This window comes from Cervus canadensis, chromosome 1 (assembly GCF_019320065.1).
Source record: "Cervus canadensis isolate Bull #8, Minnesota chromosome 1, ASM1932006v1, whole genome shotgun sequence".
Taxonomy (NCBI): domain Eukaryota; kingdom Metazoa; phylum Chordata; class Mammalia; order Artiodactyla; family Cervidae; genus Cervus; species Cervus canadensis.
This window is the reverse complement of record NC_057386.1, coordinates 110,599,562-110,624,437: the sequence shown is the minus strand read 5'-3', so window position 1 is coordinate 110,624,437 and position 24,876 is coordinate 110,599,562. Positions and strand designations below refer to the sequence as shown.

The 24,876-nt window shown below is 44.8% G+C and overlaps 1 protein-coding gene across 18 annotated transcripts in view; it reads right to left on the bottom strand.

Annotated features, from left to right (window-relative positions):
* Positions 1–16,899: 16,899 nt before the first annotated feature.
* MORC2 (MORC family CW-type zinc finger 2) overlaps positions 16,900–24,876 on the bottom strand; it is a 39,720-nt gene continuing 31,743 nt past the window's right edge. For 4 of the 18 annotated variants that reach the window (XM_043436283.1, XM_043436392.1, XM_043436258.1 and 1 more), the window contains 10 exons: positions 24,277–24,351; positions 23,816–24,196; positions 23,170–23,304; positions 22,724–22,778; positions 22,178–22,319; positions 21,828–22,073; positions 21,644–21,737; positions 19,736–19,924; positions 19,551–19,644; positions 16,900–19,056 (listed from right to left, as the gene is read on the bottom strand). In XM_043436283.1, coding sequence (XP_043292218.1) covers positions 18,941–19,056; positions 19,551–19,644; positions 19,736–19,924; positions 21,644–21,737; positions 21,828–22,073; positions 22,178–22,319; positions 22,724–22,778; positions 23,170–23,304; positions 23,816–24,196; positions 24,277–24,351 — 1,527 coding nt within the window. In that variant the 3' untranslated portion in view covers positions 16,900–18,940. The remainder of the gene's footprint in view (positions 19,057–19,550; positions 19,645–19,735; positions 19,925–21,643; positions 21,738–21,827; positions 22,074–22,177; positions 22,320–22,723; positions 22,779–23,169; positions 23,305–23,815; positions 24,197–24,276; positions 24,352–24,876) is intronic. The other 14 variants (XM_043436300.1, XM_043436308.1, XM_043436267.1 and 11 more) reach the window with 14 other exon arrangements.

Sequence of the window (24,876 nt, the reverse complement as noted above, 5' to 3'; positions counted from 1 at the left end):
TTCACAATTTGTATGGAAACACAAAAGACCTCGAATAGCCAAAGTAATCTTGAAGAATGGAACTGGAGGAATCAACCTTCCTGACTTCAGACTATACTACAAAGCTACAGTCATCAGGACAGTATGGTACTGGCATAAAGACAGAAATATAGATCAATGGAACAAAATAGAACGTCTAGAGATAAATCCATGCATCTATGGACACCTTATCTTTGACAAAGGAGGCAAAAATATACAATGGCGAAAACAGTCTCCTCAACAAGTGGTGCTGGAAAAACTGGTCAACTACACTCAAAAGAATGAAATTAGAATACTTTTTAACACCATACACAAAAATAAACTCAAAATGGATTAAAGACCTAAATACAAGACCCCAGAAACTACAAAACTCTTAAAGGAAAACATAGAACACTCTCCGACATAAATCACAGCAAGAGCGTCTATGACCCACTTCTCAAAGTACTGGAAATAAAAACAAAAATAAACAAATGAGACCTAATTAAACTTAAAAGCTTTTGTACAATGAAGGAAACTACAAGGTAAAAAGACAGCCTTCAGGATGGGAGAAAATAATATCTCCAAAATATATAAGCAGCTCAATACCAGAAAAACGAACAACCCAACCAAAAAGTGGACAGACATTTCTCTAAAGAAGACATTCAGATGGCTAATAAACACATGAAAAGATGCTCAACATCGCTCATTATTACAGAAATGCAAATCAAAACCACAATGAGATATCATCTTATGCTGGTTAGAATGCCCATCATCAAAAAGTCTACCAACAATAAATGCTGGAGAGGGGGTGGAGAAAAGGGAACACTCTTACACTACTGGTGGGCATGCAAACTGGCACAGCCATTATGGAGAACAGTGTGGAGATTCCTTAAAAAACTGGAAATAGAACTGCCATACGACCCACCGTATTTCCTACCCGAGGAAACCAGAAATGAAAGATACACATGTACCTCAATGTTCACTGCAGCACTATTTACAATGTTCACTGCAGCCCTAGGACGTGGAAGCAACCTAGATGTCTGTCAGAAGATGAATGGATAATGAAGTTGTGGTACATATACACAACGGAATATTACTCAGCTATAAAAAGGAATGCACTTGAGTCAGTCCTAACGAGGTGGATAAAACTGGAGCCTATTATACAGAGTGAAGTAAGTCAGAAAGAGAAAGACAAATACTGTATATTAACACATATATATATGGAATTTTATAAAGACTAACAATGATCCTACATGCATGGCAGCAAAGGAGACACAGATGTAAAGAAGAGACTTTTGGACACAGTGGGAGAAGGTGAGGGTGGGATAATTTGAGAGAATAGCACTGAAACATTTATACTACCATATGTAAAACATGACCAATACAAGTTGGATGCATGAGGCAGCGCACCCAAAGCCAGTGCTCTAGGTCAGTCTGGAGGGATAGGGTGGGGAGGAAGCTGGTGGGGGGGATTCAGTATGGGGGGAAACATGTATACCTGTGGCTGATTCATGTTGATGTATGGCAAAAACCATCACAATATTGTAATTATCCTCCAATTAAAATAAATTTTAAAAATAATTACAAATAAGAAGATGAAAATAAGTGAATAACAAATGCATAATAATTACACAAAATTTAAGTAACTTAAGTGCTCTGGTAAGAACAAAAAATATCAAAATAAAAACAAAATTCAGCTGTATGCTATTTACAAGTAAACACCTAAAATATAACGACAAGGTAGACCTTAAGGCAAAAAATATTAATAGACGTAAACTTTTAGAAAATAAAATACCCACTTTATAATAATAAAAAGTAAAATTCAAAGTTCTAAAACTCATAGGCATCTAATTATATCAAAATAAAGTAAAATGGACACAATCAAAAAGGAGAACTAGACAAATCACAAAGACTTCAACACATCTTGCCCAGTAATGAGGTCTCAGACAAAGATATCAGTGCTGGTTCAAAACACAATTAACAGCTTGGTATAATGGGCACATACAGGGAATCACACATAAATGCAAAATACTTATTTCTGAAATGCACACAGAATATTTATGAATACTAGCCACACACGTGGACCAGTTGTAAAGCCTCAGCAAGTTTCAAAGGACTGGTATACAGACCACACTCTCAGATCACAATGAAAACAGTTCAAATAAATAACAAAAAGATAATTTGAAAAAAGAACCATGTTTGAACATTAAGTAATACACTTTTAAATAACTCATGGGTCAAAGAAGAAAACAAAAATCTGAAAATACAATTAGAAATTATAAAATATTATATATCTAAACTTAAAGGACACAGATAAAGCTGTACTTAGAGGGAAATTTGTAGCCTAAGAGCTCAGGTTATAAAAGAACAAAGGCTAAAATATAATGAACTAAACATCCAATTTGAGTAGGAAAATGAACATTCGGATAAATCCAAAGGGCAAATTAGGAAATAAAGATCAGAACTTAATGAAAGAGAAAATAAACATAATAGAAAGGACCAAGAAAGTTGAAGTTGATTCTTAGAAAAACTAAAACTGACAAAGTTTACTGACAAGGACAGTAAAGGATGAACCCAAAAAAGAACATTTGGAGTGAAAAGAAGACAGAGAGATGCTACAGATATTTTAAGGGTGTTATGAACAATTCTGTAACAGTATCTTTGAAAATTGAGACAAAATTCTAGAAAAATAAAAACTGACTCAAAAATTAGAAAAACCTGAATAGTATTATAACCATTAAAAAAAAATTCAATCAGTTAAAAAAAACTGCCTTACACATTAAACACACAAAACTCCAGACACAGCTGACCAAGGAATAACCAACCTTACAGAAACTATCCCCAGACAGATGTTCCCCAACTCATTTCTTGAGACTAGTAAAATCTGGTCGCCAAAGCCCAACTAGGAAAGGAAAATTACAAACTAGTGTCATTCACAGGCTGGTACAATTCAAAGCAACATATTAACAAATCTAGCATGGGGTCACAAAGAGTTGGACATGACCGAGTGACTGAACTGAACTGAGCAATATAAAAAACCTACAATCACTCCAGAAGTGCAAAGTTAGTTTAACCTGTGAAAAATTAACCACAGTAACAAATTAAAGAACACTGAATGGTCATCTCCACAGATGCAGAGAACACGAGATAAAATTCAACATGCATCCATGATCCTTAAAAGGGAAAAAAAACACTTAAAAATAGTTATAAAAAGAAATTTCCTTAATCTGATTAACGACAAAACTACCAAAAGAGAAGAGGCTTTCTTTGTGAGACAGGAAACAAAAGATAGCCATTTTTATCCTTTACATTCAACACTGTATTGGGAGTCCTAGTCAATACAGTAAGACAAGAAAAATAAAAACATATGAGAACTAGCAAAATTATCATTGCTCCCAAATAATGTATCATAGAAAACCCACAAGAATCTAAAGATAAATTAGAATAATCAATATATAAATATCAATTACATTTTTATTCACTAGCAACAAACTACCAGGAAATGAAGTTTTTAAAGTATTTACAATAGCATCAAAAATCATCAGATACCTAGGATACATAGGTATATACACAATAACAAAAGACATATAAGACTTTTAAAGGGAAAATTACAAAACTTTCTTGAAAGACACTAAAGAAAGATCTAAATTAATGGAGAGTTATACCATCTTCTTGGTTTGAAAGAGTTACAAAGATATCAATTTTCTCAAACTGATGACATACAATCAATTCCAATGAAACCCCCATAAGCTTTTTTCATGAACCTTGATAAAATGATTCTAAAACTTACATAGAACTATAAAAGACTAAGAAGAGTCAAGACATTCTTGAAGCAGAAAAGGCGGTACAACTAGCTCTACTAGACATCAAAACTTATTTATAACTGTAATAATTAAGTCACTGGCCTGGAGATACTGGCAAAGAGGTACTGGCCTAGAGATAAAACAAACGTAAGTGAATAAAAACCCAGAAACAGACTCATACATGAATATTTGATATACAAGAGAGACTGTGCTGTCAATTAACAGAGAAAGCTAAGACTTTTCAATAAGGAGTGTAAGGACAACAGGAAGAAGGAAAGAACTGGAGCTCTACCTCACACCATATACAAAAGTCAATTTCAGATGAATTAAACATGTGAAAGACAAAATTATAAACATTGTAGAAGACAATACAAAACAATATCTTCATGACCTCAGGATAGAAAAGGATTTCTTAAACAAGTTACAAGAAATGCAAACAATAAAAGAGAAAAGATTGATAAATTAGTCTATGTTAAATTTAAGCATTTTCATCAAAAGACTATAAAAAGGAAAAAAAGTATGCTAAATAATGGAAGATTTCTGCAACACATATAACTTATAAATAACCTGCATGTAAAATATGCAAAAATATAAATCAATAAAAAGACAGAAGAATAGAAAAATAAGCAAAAGTCTTAAGCAGTTTACCAAAGAAGAAATCCAAATGGTCAACAGACACGAAAAGATGCTTAATCACATTAGAAATCAGGTAAATGCAAATTAAGCCATAATGAGATAACACTACACACCCATCAAACTGCAAAAAAACAAGTCAAGTTTAGCAATATCAAGAGTAGGTGAAGCAATATCAACGGTAGGTGAGGAAGTACAGGAATGAAGCACTTGGTGCCAATGGGCATGTAAATTGATACAATCGCTTCTTGAAAAAAATCAGCATTACCTAGTAAATTTGATCCGGGCATGGCCCATGATGGAGCATGTGTACTCCAAGGATTATCCATGCAACAGGAGACATAAACACGAATGTCCACAAATGTACTGTAATAGCAAAAAGCTAGAAACAACCCAAATGTCAATCATAGAGACATGGATTTTTAAAACTGTGGTATGCCTGCAATGCAGGATACTCAGGTTCCATCCCTGGGTCGGGAAGATCCCCTGGAGAAGGGAATGACTATCCACTCCAGTATTCTTGCTTGGACAATTTCCCGGACAGAGGAGCCTGGTGCACTACAGTCCAGAGGGTGGCAAAGAGTCGGACACAACTGAGCAACTAGCACTTTCATGTTTCATGGTAGATGTGATTTGTTTTCATTGCTATGTTCAGCACTACTACATAGTAGTGAAGATTAATAAATTATAGCTACACTCAACAACATGGATGAATTTCTGGAACATAGTATTGAAAAGAAAGCAAACTGCAGAACAGTAAATAGAACACTATATCCATTTAAGTTCAAAAACAGGCAAAACAAAACAAGTATTTAGAAATACAAACCAATGTGGTGGAAGTATAAAAAGAGCAAAGAAAAGCATAGAATTTTGGACTGTGGTTACCAAAGGTTGTTGCTGAGCTGTGCAAGATGCCGGGATTCTTGGCCTCTGGAGAAGCGGAATTCAGTCGGGGGCCATTAACAAGGCTTGATCGCTCAGAGCTTTTGTGTGATAAAGTTCATTAAAGTATAAAAGAGACAGTGCCTGAAGAGCTATGGATGGAGATTCGTGACACTGTACAGGAGGCAGTGATCAAGACCATCCCAAGAAAAAGAAATGCAAAAAGGCAAAATGGTTGTCTAAAGAGCCCTTACAAATAGCTGAGAAGAGAAAAGAAGCTAAAGGCAAAGGAGAAAAGGAAAGACATACCCATTTATTTGAATGCAGAGTTCCGAAGAATAGCAAGGAGAGATAAGAAAGCCTTCCTCAGTGATCAATGCAAAGAAACAGATCAATGCAAACAACAGAATGGGAAAGACTAGAGCTCTCTTCAAGAAAATCAGAGATACTGTTGGGGCCAGTGTGAGGAAAGCAGGCGATACTCTATCCTGAAGCCTCTTATCCATCTTAAAGACAGGATGTGAACTGGGCCTGAACCCTGCCCAAGAGTGAAGAAACCGCTGCTAGTGAAAACCAGGTCTCCTGGAGACCTCCCTCCCTACAGCTGGCAAATGGAGACTGTAGTTGAGGTCAGGCTGCCCCTGTTAGATTAACCATGGAAACATCCCCCCTTGATGTATAATCATTGTTCCCCCCCTTTAAACTTAATTGTTTGTTCTCCTAGCACCTACTTGTTGTAAAACTCAGTCATAACAACAAAAAGATTATTAACATGTAACCAATCATGTAGTGGGGGGTATAAAACTGGACCTCTCAAAAACATCAGGGTCCTTGTTGGGAACTGATACCCCTTGGACCCGCTGGCGTAATAAACTGTAGTCCACTGTTTTGAGTGTCCTTTGAGGTGTGTTTTGCAACTCCAGATTCCACAATAATACCAAAGGAACATTTCATGCAAAGATGGGCACAATAAAGGGCAGAAATGGTTTGGACCTAACAGAAGCAGAAGATATTAAGAAGAGGTGGCAAGAATACACAGAAAAACTATATAAAAAAGATCTTCATGACCCAGATAACCATGATGGTGTGATCACTCACCTAGAGCCAGACATCCTGGAATACAAAATCAAGTGGGCCTTAGGAAGCATCACTATGAACAAAGCTAGTGAAGGTGATGTAATTCCAGTGGAGCTATTTCAAATCCTAAAGGATGATGCTGTGAAAGTGCTACACTCAATATGCCAGCAAATATGGAAAACTCAGCAGTGGCCACAGGACTGGAAAAGGTCAGTTTTCATTCCAATCACAAAGAAGGGCAATGCCAAAGAATGTTCAAACTACCACACAATTGCACTCATCTTACACGCTAGCAAAGTAATGCTCAAAATTCTCCAAGCCAAGGGTTGGATTCTCCAAGGCTTCAACAGTACATGAACTGTGAACTTCCAGATGTTCAAGCTGTATTTAGAAAAGGCAGAGGAACTACAGATCAAATTGCCAACATCCGTTGGATCACTGAAAAAGCAAGAGAGTTCCAGAAAAATACCTACTTCTGCTTTATTGACTATGCCAAAGCCTCTGACTGTGTGGATCACAACAAACTATGGAAAATTCTTCAAGAGATGGGAATACCAGACCACCTGACCTGCCTCAGGAGAATCTGTATGCAGGTCAGGAAGCAACAGTTAGAACTGGACATGGAACAACAGGCTGATTCCAAATCGGGAAAGGAGTACGTCAAGGCTGTATATTGACACCCTGCTTATTTAATTTATATACAGAGTACATCATGCAAAATGTCCAGCTGGATGAAGCACAAGCTGGAATCAAGATTGCTGGGGGAAATATCAATAACCTCAGATATGCAGATGACACCACCCTTAAGGTAGAAAGCGAAGAAAAACTAAAGAGCCTCTTGATGAAAGTGAAAGAGGAGACTGAAAAAGTTGGCTTAAAGCTCAACATTCAGAAAACAAAGATCATGCATCTGGTCTCATCACTTCATGGCAAATAGATGGGGAAACAATGGAAACAGTGACAGACTTTATTTTGGGGGGCTCAAAAATCACTGAAGATGGTGACCGCAGCCATGAAATTAAAAGACACTTGCTCCTTGGAAGAAAAGTTATGACCAACCTAGACAGCATATTAAAAAGCAGAGACATTACTTTGCCAACAAAGATCCATCCAGTCAGAGCTTTGGTTTTTCCAGTAGTCATGTATGGATGTGAGATCTGGGCTATAAAGAAAGCTGAGTGCCAAAGAACTGATGGTTTTGAACTGTGGTGTTGGAGAAGACTCTTGGCCAGCAAGGAGATCCAACCAGTCCATCCTAAAGGAAATCAGTCCTGAGTGTTCATTGGAAGGACTGATGCTGAAGCTGAAACTCCAATATTTTGGCCATCTGATGTGAAGAGCTGACTCCTTGGAAAAGACCCTGATGCTGGCAAAATTGAATGTGGGAGGAAAAAGGGACGACAGAGGATGAGATGGTTGTATGGCCTCACTGAGATGAGTCTGAGTAAGCTCCAGGAGTTGGTGATGGACAGAGAAGCCTGGTGTGCTGCAGTCCAAGGGGTTGCAAAGAGTCGGACAAGACTGGACTGAACTGAAAAGACAGAGAAAGCTTCTGACATAGACATCAGAAGCGGGCAGACGGAGTGCCCCCTGCTAGTCTTCTGCAGTATGTTATATACCTATCAGCAGGCTGCTAATTAGAGAAAGGAAATGTCTCAAAACTCAGAGTGCCACCAGGCCCCTCACTCACAACATACATTTTGAGATAACATTGGCACAAGGTAGTCATCCTGGGCCATAAAACAATTGACATGAATCTTCAAGAAAGGCAGGTTTCCAAGCAAATATATATAGCACTATTTACAACAGCTAGAACATGGAAGCAACCTAGTTGTCCATCGACAGATGAATGGATAAAGAAGTGGTGGTACATATACACAATGGAATATTACTCAGCCATAAAAAGGAATGCATCTGAGTCAGTTCTAATGAGGTGGATGAACCTAGAACCTATCATACAGAGTGAAGTGAGTCAGAAAGAGAAAAGTAAATACCGTATTCTAACGCATATATATGGAATCTAGAAAAATGGTACTGAAGAATTTATTTACAGGGCAACAATGGAGAAACATAGAATAGACTTACGAACATGAGGAGAGGGGAGGAGAGGGTGAGATGTACAGAAAGATAACATGGAAACTTGCATTACCATATGTAAAATAGATAGCCAATGGGAACTTGCTGTATGGTTCAGGAAACTCAAACAGGGCCTCTGTGTCAGAGGGCTGGGGTGGGGAGGGAGATGGGAGGGAGTTTCAAAAGGCGGGGGACATATATATACCTATGGCTGATTCATGTTGAGGTCTGACAGAAAACAAGCCAATTTCTGTAAAGCAATTATCCTTCAATAAAAGATCAATTAATTAAAAAAATATACATAGCTTCATTAAAAGAGGTTAGGAGAACAATTTTATGAGTAAAACATACTGGTTTGTTGAGCCATTATCGGTTCTAAGTCTTAGGCAGAACTGACCTGAAGAAAGAGTTTAAGGTAAATACATAGTTCATTAACACAGCTTAAGAAAAACATTTCCGTAAGAAAAACCGCGTTGGTTAGCTCAAGGTTTGAGAAAAGTTAAGTTCAGGTGGAACCAGGTGTCATCATGGCAACACAGAATTTCAAAAGAAACCTTTTAATTTTGTATAGAGAAGGGAAAAAATCTGACATTTGTAGTTTGTTTCCTCCTGCTGCTTAAGACAGGGATAAAAAACGTCTGACACTTGCAACCGATTTCCTCAGTTTGCAGACCCCTAGCCTTCTGCCAGTTCCTCTCTCAGCTACCGCTGAGCAAGGAGGAAAGAGGAAAGGAGGAACACACAGGGATTATAAAGTAATAATAAACTGTTTTCTTAAACCAGGTGATGGACACACACTGCATACTCTTCCTATCTTGTAAATATTTTATAAACAGTTTCCTTTTGTGGGTATATGTGTGTGTGCGTGCTCAGTCGTGTCCAATTCTTTGTGACCTAATGAACTGTGGCCTGCCGAGCTCTCCTGTCCGTGGAATTTTCCAGGCAAGAATACTGGAGCAGATTACCATTTCCTCCTCCAGGGGATCTTCCTGACCCAGGTGTTCAATGTCTAACAAAAATAATCTCTAAGACAGTAGATTAAAGGTGAAAAACTCCACACGATTTTATCAAGATGCTGAAAAGCCATCTGACAACTGGGGACACTGATGGAGGCCGCACAGCCCACATTTCAGTCTGTGTAACTGGCGCCCCCTGGTGCTCAACTCAGACAAGACTGGCAACCCCGGTTTCTGCCCAGTTTAAAAAACTTCATCCCAAGGTTTTTAACAAAAACAGAAACTCCACACTTTAAAAGACCAGTCACCAACAGACAATATTCTGCTCAAATCCAACATGAATTTCCATCCTCATCAACAAAAAGATTTGAATAATTAGTTATGCAACACTGTTTCAGAGGTTCAGCAATTGAAACGGCACACTGGCCAATCTGCACATTTGATTTATAAAATACGGGTTTTATTTTTAAAACTACCAGAGTTCATAAGATAGAAAATAAATTATGTTTAACAATTTGATTTTTACATATTAATAACCAGGAATAGAAATGGGGAAGAAAATTGCATTCACAATAGTGACTACATAGGAATAAAATGAGAAAGTTACAGAACCCGTATGAAGAAATAGTAAAATCTTATTAGAACATGTAAAGGATTCAAACAAATGGAAAACCATTTCATATCATCTAGGGAAATTTGAAATCATAAAAATATCAACCCTCCCCTTAACTTACATCTAAATTTAGCACAATTTGTAATGTAAATCCCAAGGGAACTTGGTTGGGGGTGCGCAGGAATGGGAGAAAATTGGACAACCGTGATTTTAAATTTCATGTGAGAAGAAATTCTAAGAATAGTCTGGAAAAATATTTTAATAAAAAAAACAGCAAGGAAGATTGATCCATCTATATGCTGACGATGCCTCCAATGTTCGTTTCACCAAGAACCTCACCCTTCGCATCGGAATCACCTGTCCAGCAGGTAACACAATGTCTCCACTGATACATGTAAGCATCACCTCAAGCCTAACAAGTTGAAAACTAAATAGAATGAAATATAAATAAGGGCCAACATGGGTCATTAATAAATGGGACTGGGACTTCCCTGGTGATCCAGCAATTTAAGAATCTGCCTGACAATGTAGGGCACACAGGTTCGAATCCTGGTCCAGGACCTAAGATTCCACATGCCTCGGGGCAACTAAGCCCAGTGCGCCACAACCACTGAGCCCACCAGCGGGCAACGACCGAAGCCCCAGCACCCATTCTGCGCAACAAGAGAAGCCACCACAATGAGAGGCTGGCGCACCGCTACCATACAGAGTAGTCCCCTCTCTCAGAACTAAAGAAAGCTTGCATGCACCAACCAAGAGGCCTCAACAAAGATCCAGCGCAGCCAAAAAAAAAAAAAAAAAAATGGGGCTGGCATAAGTGAATTTCCATCTGGAAAAACCAAAACCAAAATTTGACTCCTGCCTTACTGCTGATACTAAAATATTTCCCACACGGAGGGGAGACACAGAAAAGAACTTTAAAACAGTGTGACAAAATACAAGAGAATTGGGTAGAGGGGGAAGAGATCTCTTAAACGTGAGAGGAAACCCCAAAACCTTTCAAGAAACACCACAAACCAACCCTAGCACAGATAAATCCCATGGACAGGGTAGCCTGGCAGGCTACAGTCCATGGGGTCTCAAGAGTTGGTTTGGACACGACTGAACGATTAAACCGCGAGCACAGATAAACCAGCAGAAAAAACAGAAGTTGCGAGCTGAAGCTGTGAAAGACAAGAGGCCTCAGGTTGTGAGAGGCTTAGGCCTCAAGTTTTAAGAGGCCTACAGAGGGCTGGGCCTTCCGGGGAAACTACCTGGAGAAGATACGTAACACATGCAGCTTCCCTTGTGGGTCGTCCGTCTTGCAGATGTAAAAGCACCACACCATTAAGGACATTCATACAAAAAAGCTTTCTGTAAGCCACAAGAGTTGGAAAACAACCAGGGGAAAAGTTTCACCTGTCTCCAGGCTGAATATGCGGACTCCGGTGGGGAAAAAAAAAAAATCTCTGCTTCTCTGCTTGGATTCCCAATGCCTTCCACGGGCCCTAGGGTGTGAGACCCTCGAGGCCTCAGTCCCCAGGGTGGGCCCAGGGCGGGCCTCACATAGCCGGGTTTGACCGCCTCGCCACTGACACCAGCACATCTGACTTGGGCAAGTCGTGGTGGCGGCGGGGGCGGGGGGGGGGGAGGCGGGCGGGGCGCCTCTTGATGTTTCTAAGGCGCATGCGCATGGCATGGAGCAATCGCTGACGTCAGCACCACGCACGCGCCAGGCGTCAGCGCCACGCACGCGCCAGGCGTCAGCGCCACGCACGGACAGTTGCGCATCTGCCTCGAGACTGGGAGAGGGTACCGTTGGGGGCTGGGGGTTGCTTCTCCCGCAGCCGTTGGTGGCCTCGAAGGCAGGCTCCCGGATGGGTGTGAGCGTTGGACACCCCGAAAGCCACTGGAGAGCGATGGCCGAGGGCCGGGACCGGGTGAGTTGCAGCCAGTACTAGGGCTCATGCTGTGCTGTGGTAGTTGATGATTTTGCGTGAGAAACTCCTTGACTATCTCCCTGAGTTTGCTCAAACTGTCCACTGAGTCGGTGATGCCATCCATCTCATCCTCTGTCGTCCCCTTCTCCTCTTGCCCTCAATCTTTCCCAGCATCAGGGTCTTTTCCTATGAGTCGGCTCTTCACACCAGGTGGCCAGAGTATTGGAGCTTCAGCTTTAGCATCAGTCCTTTCAATGAATATTCAGGGTTGATTTCCTTTAGGATTGACTGGTTTGATCTTGTTGTCCAATGGACTCTGAAGAATCTTCTCCAGCACCACAATTCAAAAGCATCGATCCTTTGGTGTTTAGTCTTTTTTATGGTCCGACTGCCACATCCTTATGTGACTACTGGAAAAAACCATTTGCTTTGACTAGATGAACCTTTGTCAGCACAGTGGTGTCTCTGCTTTTAATATGCTGTCTAGGTTTGTCATAGCTTTTATTCCAAAGAACAAGCGTCTTAATTTCATGGCTACAGTCACTGTCTGCAGTGATTCTGGACCCCATGAAAATAAAATCTGTCATTGTTTCCACTATTTCCCCTTCTAATTGCCATGAAGTGATGGGACTGGATGCCATGACCTTCATTTTTTGAATAGTGAGTATTAAGCCAGCTTTTTCACTCTCCTCTTTCACTTTCATCAAGAGGCTCTTTAGTTCCTCTTCGTGTTCTGCCATTAAACAGTATCGTCTGCATATCTGAGGTTGTTGATACTTCTCCTGGCAGTCTTGATTCCTTCCAGCTTGTGATTCTTCCAGCCCAGCATTTCTGATGATGTACTCTGCATATAAGTTAAATAAGCAGGGTGACAATATTATAGTCTTGATGTACTCCTTTCCCAATTTTGAACCAGTCTGTTGTTCCATGTCTGGTTCTAACTGTTGCTTCTTGTCCTGCATACAGGTTTCTCAGGAGACAGTTAAGGTGGTGTGGTATTCCCATCTCTTGAAGAATTTTCCAGTTTGTTGTGATGAACACAGTCAAAGGTTTTAGCTTAGTCAATGAAGTAGTAGATGTTTTCTTGGAATTCCCTTGCATTTTCAATGACCCAGTGGATGTTGGCAATTTGATCTCTGGTTCCACTGTGTTTTCTAAATCCAGCTGTACGTCTGGAATTTCTTGGTTCACCGTACTGCTGAAGCCTAGCTTGAAGGATTTTGAGCATAATCTTGCTAACATACGAAATGTGCAATTGTACAGAAATTTGAACGTTCTTTGGCATTGCCCTTTTTTTTTTTTTTTTAAAGCTGTTTTAAAAAATTTGCTATTAGCACAACCTGGTTGTCAAAGCTTCATTATACATTTCACTATACAAATGCTTTTCAGATGATTTTTTTTAAAAACAAGAAACTCTGCTATAACAGAAACTTAGGTTACAGTTTTTTACGACGGTATCTTTTTATCGGTCTCTTCTTTTTAAGTGTGGTTATCTTCAGTAGTAAACAAGTTGATTTCATGAGTGCTGTTACTAAAATGACTTATGTATGATGTTATCTACAATTCTTAAATTGCAACAATACGGACTTGAACTTTTAAACAGTCTGTTAATCATCATCTATGCCATGAATGTTTAAATATATTTAATATGAAAAAGCTAAAAGCACAAGTGCTTTCTCCCACCCCTAATTCTGTTTTGGGCCCTCACAGATTTGGAATGCATTCTTATCCACCCTTTTCACAAAGTCAGGAGAGCTCAGCAAATATAAAGTCAAAAATATACAAATCTTTGTTGTTATAATAAGATTTTTTTTTTTCCCCATGACTGAAATTACCAAGGACCATGAACTTGGAAAAAGAAAATCAAAAGGAATTTACAGCAATTATTTATCTTCAAAGTTCAAAACTGGTCACTTCACAGAAAGACTTCAGGGTCTGTTGAAATTTTTCTTCTAAAAAGTCATTCTGTAGTGGAGTTTTCTAGGAAAAATAAAACAGCTTTTAATAACTGGCCCGCTGGTTTGAGAGCTACCGTGGAATAAATTAGCACAAAAATGGAAAAAAGTCTTATAACTGTTCACTGTTACAGACATAATCAACAAGGTCAGTCACTCTTAAAAGCTCATCTTCATCCTCTTCGGGTGCCCCTGCCTCCTGCCCACCACTCGTCCCAAAACTCAGCAGTGGCCACAGTTTTCTTCCAAATTTGCTGTCATATTGAGTGCAGCATTTTCACAGCATCATCTTTTAGAATTTGAAATAGCTCAGCTGGAATTCCATCACCTCCAGCTTTGTTTGTAGTAATGCTTCCTAAGACCCACTTGACTTCACACTCCAGGATGTCTGGCTCTAGGTTATCTGGGTCCTTAAGATGTTTTGTGTACAGTTCTGTGTATTTCTTGCCACCTCTTAATTTCTTCTGCTTTTGTTAGGTCCTTGACATTTCTGTCCTTTATTGTGCCCATCTTTGCATGAAATGTTCCCTTGGTAGCTCTAATTTTCTTAAAGAGATCTCCATAGTCTTTCCCAGTCTGTTGTTTTCCTCTCATTTGAGGCTTTCTTGTCTCTCCTTGCTATGAGACCAGTTATTTGCCACCTCTGTGGGCCTCTGGATAAATTTCTGGTGAATTCAGCTTGGTAAGTCAGAAAACTTATACTGTCATCCAACTCTTTTTGGAGAAGAAAGGGGAACCCAGAATGGGCAGTGATTTGTCTGACACCTTGTGAACTGAAAGGTTTCTGCAGGATCCACCAGGAGTCCTAGTTGGGGCTGGCACATTCCAAGTTACTAGATGAAAACTGCCAGGCTGAAACACAGGCTTGCAACATTCTGGCTCACTGCTGAGTGGGAGGTCCCTCACCAAACTCTTTCTCTGTCCAGTCTGTCTTGCTCACTATGGAGAGGGTGCCTCCAGCAGTGTTGAGGACAGTCAGAGCCCTGAAGTGTGGCAGCAGAGAAAGCATATTCTTCTGTAGCTCTGCCTCCCATGGCCAAGCTGCCTGTCCACTTTCTTAGGGAACCAAGAGCAATATGGCCCTTCTGAAGGAAGCCTCAGAGGTTCCATCTGCAAAAAAAGGGCAGAACTCTCCAGTGGAATTCTGAAGATGTTTTAGGTATCTTGGCAGCTGCCAACGGGTCCTTTACAGTCTGGTCCACCTGCAGGACAGCCTTTCACTGGGGATGAGTAGCCAGTGGCGGCACCACCCACTCAGGCCAAACCTGTGTTCTATGTAAAAGGCACAGAAGTTTGAACTTTATCTGTCTCACACTTGTTGGTCTACAGAGCCATGAACTCTTGCCCAACACTGCTTGAACCACAGGTCTTAAAGACAGTCATGTCTTCAAGGGGACCTGGACCCAACAAGAGGAGCCAGAAGGCAGTATCACTCAGACACATGCAGGAGAAACAAAAGTTTCTCTCATCCTGTTGTTAATCCATTGCCTCCCTTTGGTAAACAATGTCAAACCCTTGTCTTCTAGTAACATGGTATCAGTGTGGGGTTTTTAATGCTAAATCCATGGGACACTTAGGGGCTGAAGGGGTGGTATAAGGTGGACATTTCCCAGAAAACTCACCCCTTGTTTTTCATCTGATGTTGATGTTCGGTATCTAAGTCATGTCCAACTCTTTGCAACGCCATGGACTGCAGCATAACAGGCTTCCCTGTCCTTCACCATCTCCCAGAGTTTACTCAAACTTATGTTCATTGAGTTGGTGATGCCATCCAACCATCTCATCCTCTGTTGTCCCCTTTTCCTCCTGCCTTCAATCTTTCCCAGCATCAGGGTCTTTTCTAATGAGTTGACTCTTCCAATCAGGTGGCCAATTGTTGGAGCTTCAGCTTCAGCTTCAGCATCAATCCTTTCAATGAATATTCAGGGTTGCTTTCTTTTAGGATTGACTGGTTTGATCTCCTTGGCGTAAGTCCCTAACCCAAGACTCAGAACTACAGCCCTGTCCCAGAAAGAAACACATGATTGATCTCACATAAATTCACTCAGACCAAATCAAAAATCCATAGGCTTTTCACCTTTCAGATTAAGATGGAAGAGACTGCAGACAGGCAAGGAGGGGGTTAAGGAATACACTGTTGGTGGGGATTGAAATTGTGAAGTCTTTTCTGGAATGCCTCCACCTTCTGACACAGACATTTCTCTCTGGAATTCATCCAAATAAACACAGATCTAAGTACACACAGATAGTCATCACAGAATTTTTTGTAAACATTAAAAACCTAAATGTCTATAAATGGGACCAGTGAATAACAGCACATCCAAGACACTGAAATGCCGTGTGGTTGTTAGGATAAAGTAGACCCATGTGAATGCTTCAGAGACAAGTCCCAAGATCTACTAAGTGAGAAACAGGCAGAACAGAGGAGACGTGTATTTGCTCAGAATGGATGCTCTTTTTAGGGAGAAAGAGCACTGGGGGGCTGGGGGAGGCAGGGGGCTTGCTTTCATGGTCCGGCCTTTTATACTGTTTGAATTTTTATCATGTGCCACCTGAAAAAAAAACAAAAAACCAAAAATATTCCTCCTCCTCCATAAAAACAGGTTGCTGCACTCAGTCACCTTCTTGCAGCAGACCTTCCAGACCATCCTCTTCTTCCCAAGTTGTTAGACAATTCCAAGCAGCTTAGTTACCCAGTTTAGAAGGGGAGTTCCTGCATCTTATCTTCCTGCCCAGAATGGCAACAGCTCTGCCTGGAAGCAGGCTGTGTTCAGCACCGCTGTGGCTGGATTTAAACAGCGAAGTAGGAACACCTAGAAGTTGAAGCTAAAACATTTAGGAAATTCAGTGTGTCAGTTTCTGTGAGTGTCAAAGACGGTGAAGACATTGAGAAAGAACTTGAAGACAGCTTAAAGCCACAGTGGTGGAAAGAATGAAGAGGAGGAAAGTGCTGGGTTTTACTAGAAGAAAACAGACTGAGTTCAGGAGTCTCGCCAGTAAAAGTTTATAGTATTGCATTTTGATTACAGGTGTGTCAATAAAAACCTTGAGTATTACCCTCTGATAAAAATGCAGAATCAGCTTCCATCTAGATTAAAACAAAGTTTGGGGACAAAAATGGATCATATGCTGCCTGTGATGAAGAGAATGAGCTGGACAGGATAGGAACCACCAGCTCAAGAAACCCCAAGTCTTGGAGAATCTTCTGAGGAAGAGGTGAGGGCCTCCCTGGTATTTCTCTGAAACAGCCCTTGCCCAGGGGTGTGGTTTTGAGAAGTCCCAAGCCCACAAATCATAGGCACTTCTGGCCACGTGCACAAGTGGGCAAAGACCTCAATTCCCCTGTGGCCTGCCTCCCTCACCATTCTTCCCCGTCTCCTGCAGTCTTCACGGGGCGGCACGTGGCCACTGCTAAGCAGAGGTGGGCAGACGCTGGAAACACACCAAGGTCAGAATTGCAGACCAGTGGGGCAAGATCATGGTTCTTGTGGCTCCAGAAAACCCAAAGTCCCCAAATAAAGGGGGGTAAGGAGTGAGTTGGGGGAAATCGAACCAGAACTTTTCCAATGGCCATTATAGAAAACTCGGCAACTCTGGCCTTGGTCTTTGACCCTGAGTTGTTTGAGGACCACAGCAGTATGAGGCTGTGACTAGGCAGAGGAAGGCATGGCGTGCCCACTGCAGAGCTGTCTGTGTAGTTGCTGCGGGCCCCAGGGCTCGGTGACCTCTCCTCCCATCTGCCGCAAACCGGACACAGGGCGTGGTGGGGTGAACAGCGGGGAAGCAGTAAGAGCAGCAGCCCTCCCCAGGACCCTGCCACAGCAGCAGCAGAGGTCACCGCCAGATCGGCACGGCGCTCCTTCACACACAAGATTCCTAAGGGGACTCCTTTGGAACGCAAATGATGTGTTACCCAGGTCAGCAGTCTGACCAGTCAGATCTGTCCATGCCTTAACCTGAACTCAAGTTTTTGTGGCAGGAAACCTCACCATCTACTGCTAGCTAAGGAAATGTCCAGCAAGGAGAATTTAGGTGGTGGATGGGGAAGCTGAACAGGAGGATCTTTCTTCCCCAAGCTGACTGGACAGTGCCACAGCCAAGACGACCGACCATTCGGACCACCACTCACCTCCCTGACCTGAGGCAGGAGCCACGAGGCAGGAAGCTCCTCAGCACCAAGCCTCCTGCTGATCGAAGCCCCATGGAGATCCCCTAGATTGGAGCTCCTGGGGGAGCACCAGCCTGGGAAGAGTCCTGTCCCTCCCCCAGCCCTGCCCCTGGAGCCCCTCCAACTTCCAAACAGCTCTGGAATTCACCACATCTTGAGGAGCCAGGAGCCAAGAGAAGAAACTCAAGATTTGGCATCCTAGTTCTGTCCTTTGCCCAAGAGTCACCAAAAAAAATGTATGGTCTCACAGCAGGCACAGCATGTTGTTTCTTTCAAAAAATAAATATTTATAAACTTAGGGTGGAAGATTCAAAGAATCAGAGTCTCTTTCCCACCAAAAGCACAAATATCCCATGAGTCAAACCAAGGTAAGTCCATCAACCCATAAATGAAACGCCACCCTCAGGAGCTCTGCCTTGAGGGTCAGGGGAGCTGATCTCTGGCTCCGGGCCCTAGTCCCCCTTGGTGATCAGGTCCTCGATGTAGGCATCCAGCTCGTCGTCTGTGTTAATGTCTATGTCCTGGAACAGAGCAGGGCAGGGTCAGCCAGGGCTCACAGGGTGGTGGGAGGCCCACCTCCCCAGCCTTCTTGCAGCCCAGGCCATGCCCTCTGCTCTCCCCCTCCACCCTGTCAGGCCATCCTTGTTGATCATCTATCCCCTCCCCGTCCTCCGACTCCTGCCCGCCTCCCCGCACCCAGGTCCCGCCTGCCCCAGCCTCACTCTTAGACTCAACACATCCAACAGCTCGGTACCACCACCCACCCCGGGTTGTTCCCATCTCAGTAGAGGGCCCCCCACCTTCCCTCTACTCAGGGACTCAGACAGACTAGAAGAGTCATCCTTGTTTCCTCCCCTCCCCTCAGACACTTCTCTCCCTCCTCACTGGCACCATCCAAGGTTCAGGCCTCCAAAATCTCTCACCCAGATAACTGGGAACCTCCTCAGTGGAGTCCTGGACTCTAACCTCGGGCCCTCCTACAACCAACCAAAGTAAACGTCTTAGGCTGCACGCGTCCCCGCGCCACACGGTCCAGGGACCTCCCACCTGGTACAGGCCCTGCCATGGGCCCTGCTCTTCCCTCTGCCCGCAGCTCACACCCCACCCCAGCACGACTGCTTCTGCCTTCAGCTCAAACCCCTGCTGACAGAGGCGCCCCTGACACTAGTACAACGGCTTCCTGTTGCTCTCCTGTTTCCTCCGTGGCACTCCCGCCATCAACAGCTCTGTCTCCTGGCCCTGCTGCGCTACAAGCGTAGGGCCCCTACTGGTCACCAGGGGGCACAGGACAGGGTCCCCATTTTCCTGCCCAGATGAAGGGCTGAGACCACAGGACACTCCCCGCTTGTGGGCTACCCACTCCCATCCAGGCGTCATCTGGGAAACCAAGAATGTCTTTGTTTCATGACTCCGAGGTGTCTCAAACCAGGTTGCAGGTCACCATGTCTAAACAAGGGCAAAAGTCTGATACCGTGGGGTCTGGCTGGGATGAGGCCCAGGCAGCCGTACCACCTCCAGCCCTCCTGGTCAGGATGCTGTGCCGCCAGGGATGGAACCACAGATGCCTGTGAGTGGGGAGAAGGGAGCACGAGGTACCCAGGCCCCCCTCCCGAGACACCAGGTGGTCCGCTGCAATGAGAGGGCGGCCTGGCTCACCTCCTGCACCTTTTGCAGGAGTGCCACGATGTTGGTCCTCAGCTTCTGCAGCTTCTCCTCCGTCTCACGCAGCTTTCTCTCGGAGGTGCGCAGGCTCTCCTCAGAAGCCTTGGCCCGCGAGTCAGCGCGGCTCTGGTAGGAATGGCACAGGTTCTGCAGCCCGACTTCATACTGCTTGAAGTACTCTTTCTGTTGGAAGAGAAGCCAGCGGGTAAGTGCATGGGCTCACAAGTCCCCAGGGCCCTTCCAGATGGGCACTGGTGTCCCCAGCTGGCTCGGCACCAGGAAGCTCGGTCTGAATGGATATCAAACCCAGGAGCCAGTGTCTCTGCAGCTCCAGAGAGGAAAGACCTTGAGGCCCACCTCACAGGGCGGCCTCAAGGGTGGAGACGGGATCGCACACAGGAAGCACTTGGCAAAGAGCTCTGCAAACCGCAAGCCGTGAGTAAACATGAGGGATGATCCTCACCGTTCTGCTTTCTAACTCCACAACAGCACTTCTGAACAATCCACATCCAAGTCACACCCAACAAGTATGTATCAAGCTCCTATCGATAGCAGATACCCCATGTTTGTGTAGTATATTTATACAGCATAGAATTACTATCTTCTCCAAACACCTGAAACTTCCCAGTGGTGGGGACAGCTTCTCTAGACATAAGGCTTTTCAAAGTAGTAGAACACTTGTTTTGAGTGAAAGTTACCTGGAATCTCAATATGAAAAACAGTTGAGGTATTATCTCTTTATGTTTAATTTATTTTCAAGGTTATTATGATTTACTCATGAATCACCAGTGAGAATGAAAAGGCCATTTTGATGAACACAAGCCTAGAACCCACAGTCTGGCTGACCACCACAGTCTCACCAACTGTAGCATTTGTTTACTTCTGTGAAGACCTATGAGCTACCTAGCACTGAATGGCTCCTAACTGCTGTTTTAAAACATGTTAGAACTATTTAATTATTTACAATCTAGAATACTATCCTAGTAAATCAAGATAGCGACAGAAACTTCAAGTTCTGCACATAAAATAATTATCACTTGACGGCTCAAAATAAATGTTGAAGCAGATGCCAAGAGTATTAAAATTTAACATACAATGTCATGAGCCTAACTATGATTCCTATATGTTTTTTAAATTTTTTCACTTTTAAGCCATTACAGATTTACAGGCAGTTATGCTACTTTTAAAGTACATATTTGAATCTAGTATTTGCAGGGCACCTGAGGGTTTCATGGAGCTCCTTCCCAGCATGATGAGAAGTAGCACGGTCATTTACAAACTGACACAGACACAATGAACTTTAGAGTTTGGTGTGTCCCTAACATGAAAAGAATGAAAGTTTGAGTTATTTTAGGCATTTCCCTTAGGAGGCAATTAAGTTGGTACATTAGTGGTACCTCCTTTCACAAGTGTGAGCCAAAGGACTATTTCAGGCTCAGACACTCCTGTTGACCATGCTTTGGCCTGGATCATGCCCACTGTAGAAATCCCACTGCACCCAGGCTTTGCTCTGAATTTGGCAACAGCCTGAAGCCAAGAGGAACAAAGCTGACAAGAGGACAGCAGGCCGACCCAGCTGGCCCATCAGCAGTTTGCTCCTAGGACCTGCAGAGGACGCCTGCAGCCTAAACAAGGGCAAGCACTGAGGTGGAGCAGCTTCCTGGGAGCCCGTCGCCCTGGAGAGCAAGACCCTGGTCCTCTCACGGTGTTCTGAGTTCAAATCTTGGCTCTAGCACAGCAGACTGGTAACCTCTTGAGCCTGAGTTTCTTCAACTCCTAGCCTCATTTCCTTTAAGTGGAGTGGAGATAAGACTCCATGCTTTTCTCTCTGACAGACTTTATGGAGCACACAACTGAGAACTGGCAGTCACAACAAGCACCATGGTGGGTGGACAGACTCACCAGAGGAAACGATATCAGCTCATCTGAATTCATAGCACTCAGCTCCTTCTTAGAGATGGGGAAACTTGGAGGCAGGAAGTACCGTAGACAGTTCCTAAACAAGAAGGAAGGTGGGACAGGAAATCAGAATGGCACAGAGTTGGTGGGGAGCCACCACTGGTCCCAGAGCAGGACAGTAACACACCGAAGAATCTGGACGAGCAGGTCAATGGTCTCGTGGTTGGTGCTGGGGGCGGTGGTGTCGGGTTCGATGGGGACGCAGTCCGAGGTGGAGGGCTCTGCCGTGGCCACAGCTTGCTGGGCCACCAGATCCCCTGCCGGGGCCACAGCCGCCACCACCTCTTCCCTGCCCTCCTGACGTGTGTCCGGGCTCTGATACTCTGGGGACGGGGGCTTCATCAACCGCACGTCCTCGCTGCCTCTCTCCACCCTAGGGAGAACCCAGTGATTGTCACACGTGTTCCAGGTTCCCAAATGGGCTGCCTGCCCCTGCCCTGGCCAGCTGTCAACCCATCTTCCCGGAAGGGGTGTTACCAGCGGTCTCTTGGTGTCGTGTCCGTGGGCACATAGTCAAATTTCACCTTCCACCGCACCGCATTCTTGCCCACCTCCACAGCTGTGACACGGCCTGTGTACCACTCCCTGTTCACACGCACCTCCACATGCAGCCCTTTATCTGAGAGTGGGAGCAGGACTGGAGTCAGAATACTGGATGGACTAGAGCCCCCCACCCAGCCAGGGCCACCCAGGTTCACAGGGACAAGAATCCCTAGAAGTTGATCCCACTACGCCAGGGACGTGGAGCCCAGCCACCCTGGCCTCCTTCCCCACTTCCCCTCACGAGGGTGCCACACAGCAGCAGGATGACTGATGGCCAGAGGTGAACACCAAGGAACTGATGCTAAAAATAAACATGAGGGTGTGCTATCCTCAGAATGCTTCTCCGAATTAAAACTTGAAACCACTGTTGGATGAGAGCCCAGAGCCAACAAAGCCTCCAGGAGCCTTCGCAATGAAGTGCCACTGACCAAGGGACCCTTTCCCACTGCCCCAGAGGCTCCAGGTACCTCCTACACTTACCTTTCTGAGCGCTCTTGAGGTCAGCCGAGTCCTCTTCCCCAGAGCTGTCTGAGAGCTGCAAGGACAGTCTGTTAGGGACACCGCCAGTGTCCCTGCAGAGCAGACCGTCCGCCCGGGGTCATCTCATGCCACCTTAGGCAGCCTTTTAAATGCCCGAGCTTCATGGAGAGCCACTCTGTCAACCACTGTCTCAGTGTCTACACACCTGCCCCCAAAACCCCCGAACAACAGAGTAGGCATGGGGCAGAACAGCACAGGTCTGCGTGGGTGTCAGCTCAGGCCTGTGAGCAGAGGCACCGTCGGCCCCAAGACCCTCCCGGGCACTGTGCTTCTAGTCGTGTGTGTGCCTGCAAGCCCCTCAGAGCAGGGCTGGGCCTCTGGTCGGCGCGTGTCACAGCCTGCAGGGGCGGGCACAGACCCCGGGCGCCAGGAGGCTGAGGACCTACCTCATTCAAGTCCTTCTTTTCCTCCTTCACAGCAAACTTGCCCCTCTTGGACCTCTCCTTCCTCTTCTCAGCCTCTTCCTCTGTTTCTTCCTCATCAGAGACCCCGAGGCTCCGCTTCCGACCAGGAGTGGCCTGCTGCAAAAGCAACAGGAATGTGAGGGACTCTTTCAGCCCCTCAGGTGCTGGAAGAGCCCATGTGGCCTAAAGGAGCCATTCAGAGAGGGGCCTCTGGGTCTCCGTGTCCACCAGGCCTGGGCACCCAACACAACAAGGGACATAGCAACCCCCATGAGGCCCAGCCCCCACGAGGACCTCTGCTCAGAGCTGTGGCTGCAGGGGCCTCTCGGCTCACACCTCACTGAGCCACACCCGTCACTGCTGCCCCCAGGCTGCCCCCTCTGCCCACAGCAGAAGCCAGTGGAGGTGACTTGGGTGTCTGGGGTACCAAACCTCAGAGGAGTACCAGAGAACTTCCTGGACAGGGGACCAACAAGCTCTGTGCCCCCTCCGAGTGCCTGTGATCCCTCTCCTGCTGCAGGGGCAGCAGGGAAGCCGGATTTCCACCAAGCACCACCCCATGCCACCAGCACTGCCCCTCCACTCATGCACCACCGTGGGCAGTGCTGGGCGAGCAGCTGCAGCTCACCGGGGAGAGTTTAGCGGGCAGCTCTGGCTTCTTGACCACTGGAGTCTTCAGGGCTCGGGGGGAAGGGACCTCCCGAGGATTCCTGGAGTTGGGCTGGGGAGATGGTAACGGTGGCTGCACCGGTGGGCTGGGCCGGGACGCAGGCCTGACCAGAGTGTTGGCAGGCTTCCGGGGTGCCTCGGGAGGCTGGAGTAGCCGGGAAGTGCTGGCCTCCTCCCGGGCAGCCGGGGCAGCAGGCTTTGGGGTGCTACTGATGACAGGAGCCTTTCTGGGCTGGCTGGCTGGCCTGGGAGCTTGAAGGGAAGGGGGTCTGCTCGGGGCATTCTTGATCACAGCGGGTAAAGGAGGCGACCGAGGACGCTGAGGTCTACGTGCAGGTTCCTGAAAGAGGCTCAGACAGTGAGAATACCAGTCCCAGCACGAGACACCCAAGAAGAGCCCCTGCCACCCCAGGGCTTCACCTCAGAGGAAGGTCTGGTGGTCACTTCCAAGGGCAGTTTCTTCAGGTCAGCCTGGGAGCGAATGGGTGTGGTTTTCTGCAGGGTAAACACGATGAGGAGGTGGTTTGTGTATCTGGTGCTTAGAAGTCAACTCTTTTTGGAGCCCCCTCTATCTGGGACAGTGGGCAAATAAAGACCATCTGGACCACAGTCCTACTATTACAAGCCTCCCATTCTCACTGAGAAGACAGAAACTCACAGACAGTAAACCACCAGCAAATTACAGGATTCTACATGATTATTCCAGCAATCAAGAGACTGGGGAAAAGTATCAATGGACTAAATTCCTACAAAACAAGTCAAAAGATGGGAGGTCCCTAAAGGACAAAGTCAGAGAGGACCCATGGGCTTCGGCAGATGGAGGCACACATGCACTACGATTCGAGGACCTGCCTGACCGGAAGCCAGAAAGGAAAGCACTTTTCTAATAAACACGATAAGAGGTTGAGGCCACACACCTGTCTTAACCCTGACTAATCAAGTAAGGAAAAAGCAAGCAGCTTTTTTTTAAAAAAATGAAAAAAAAAAAGGTTCAATTTTAGAAATAGGAAATTCAAGTTA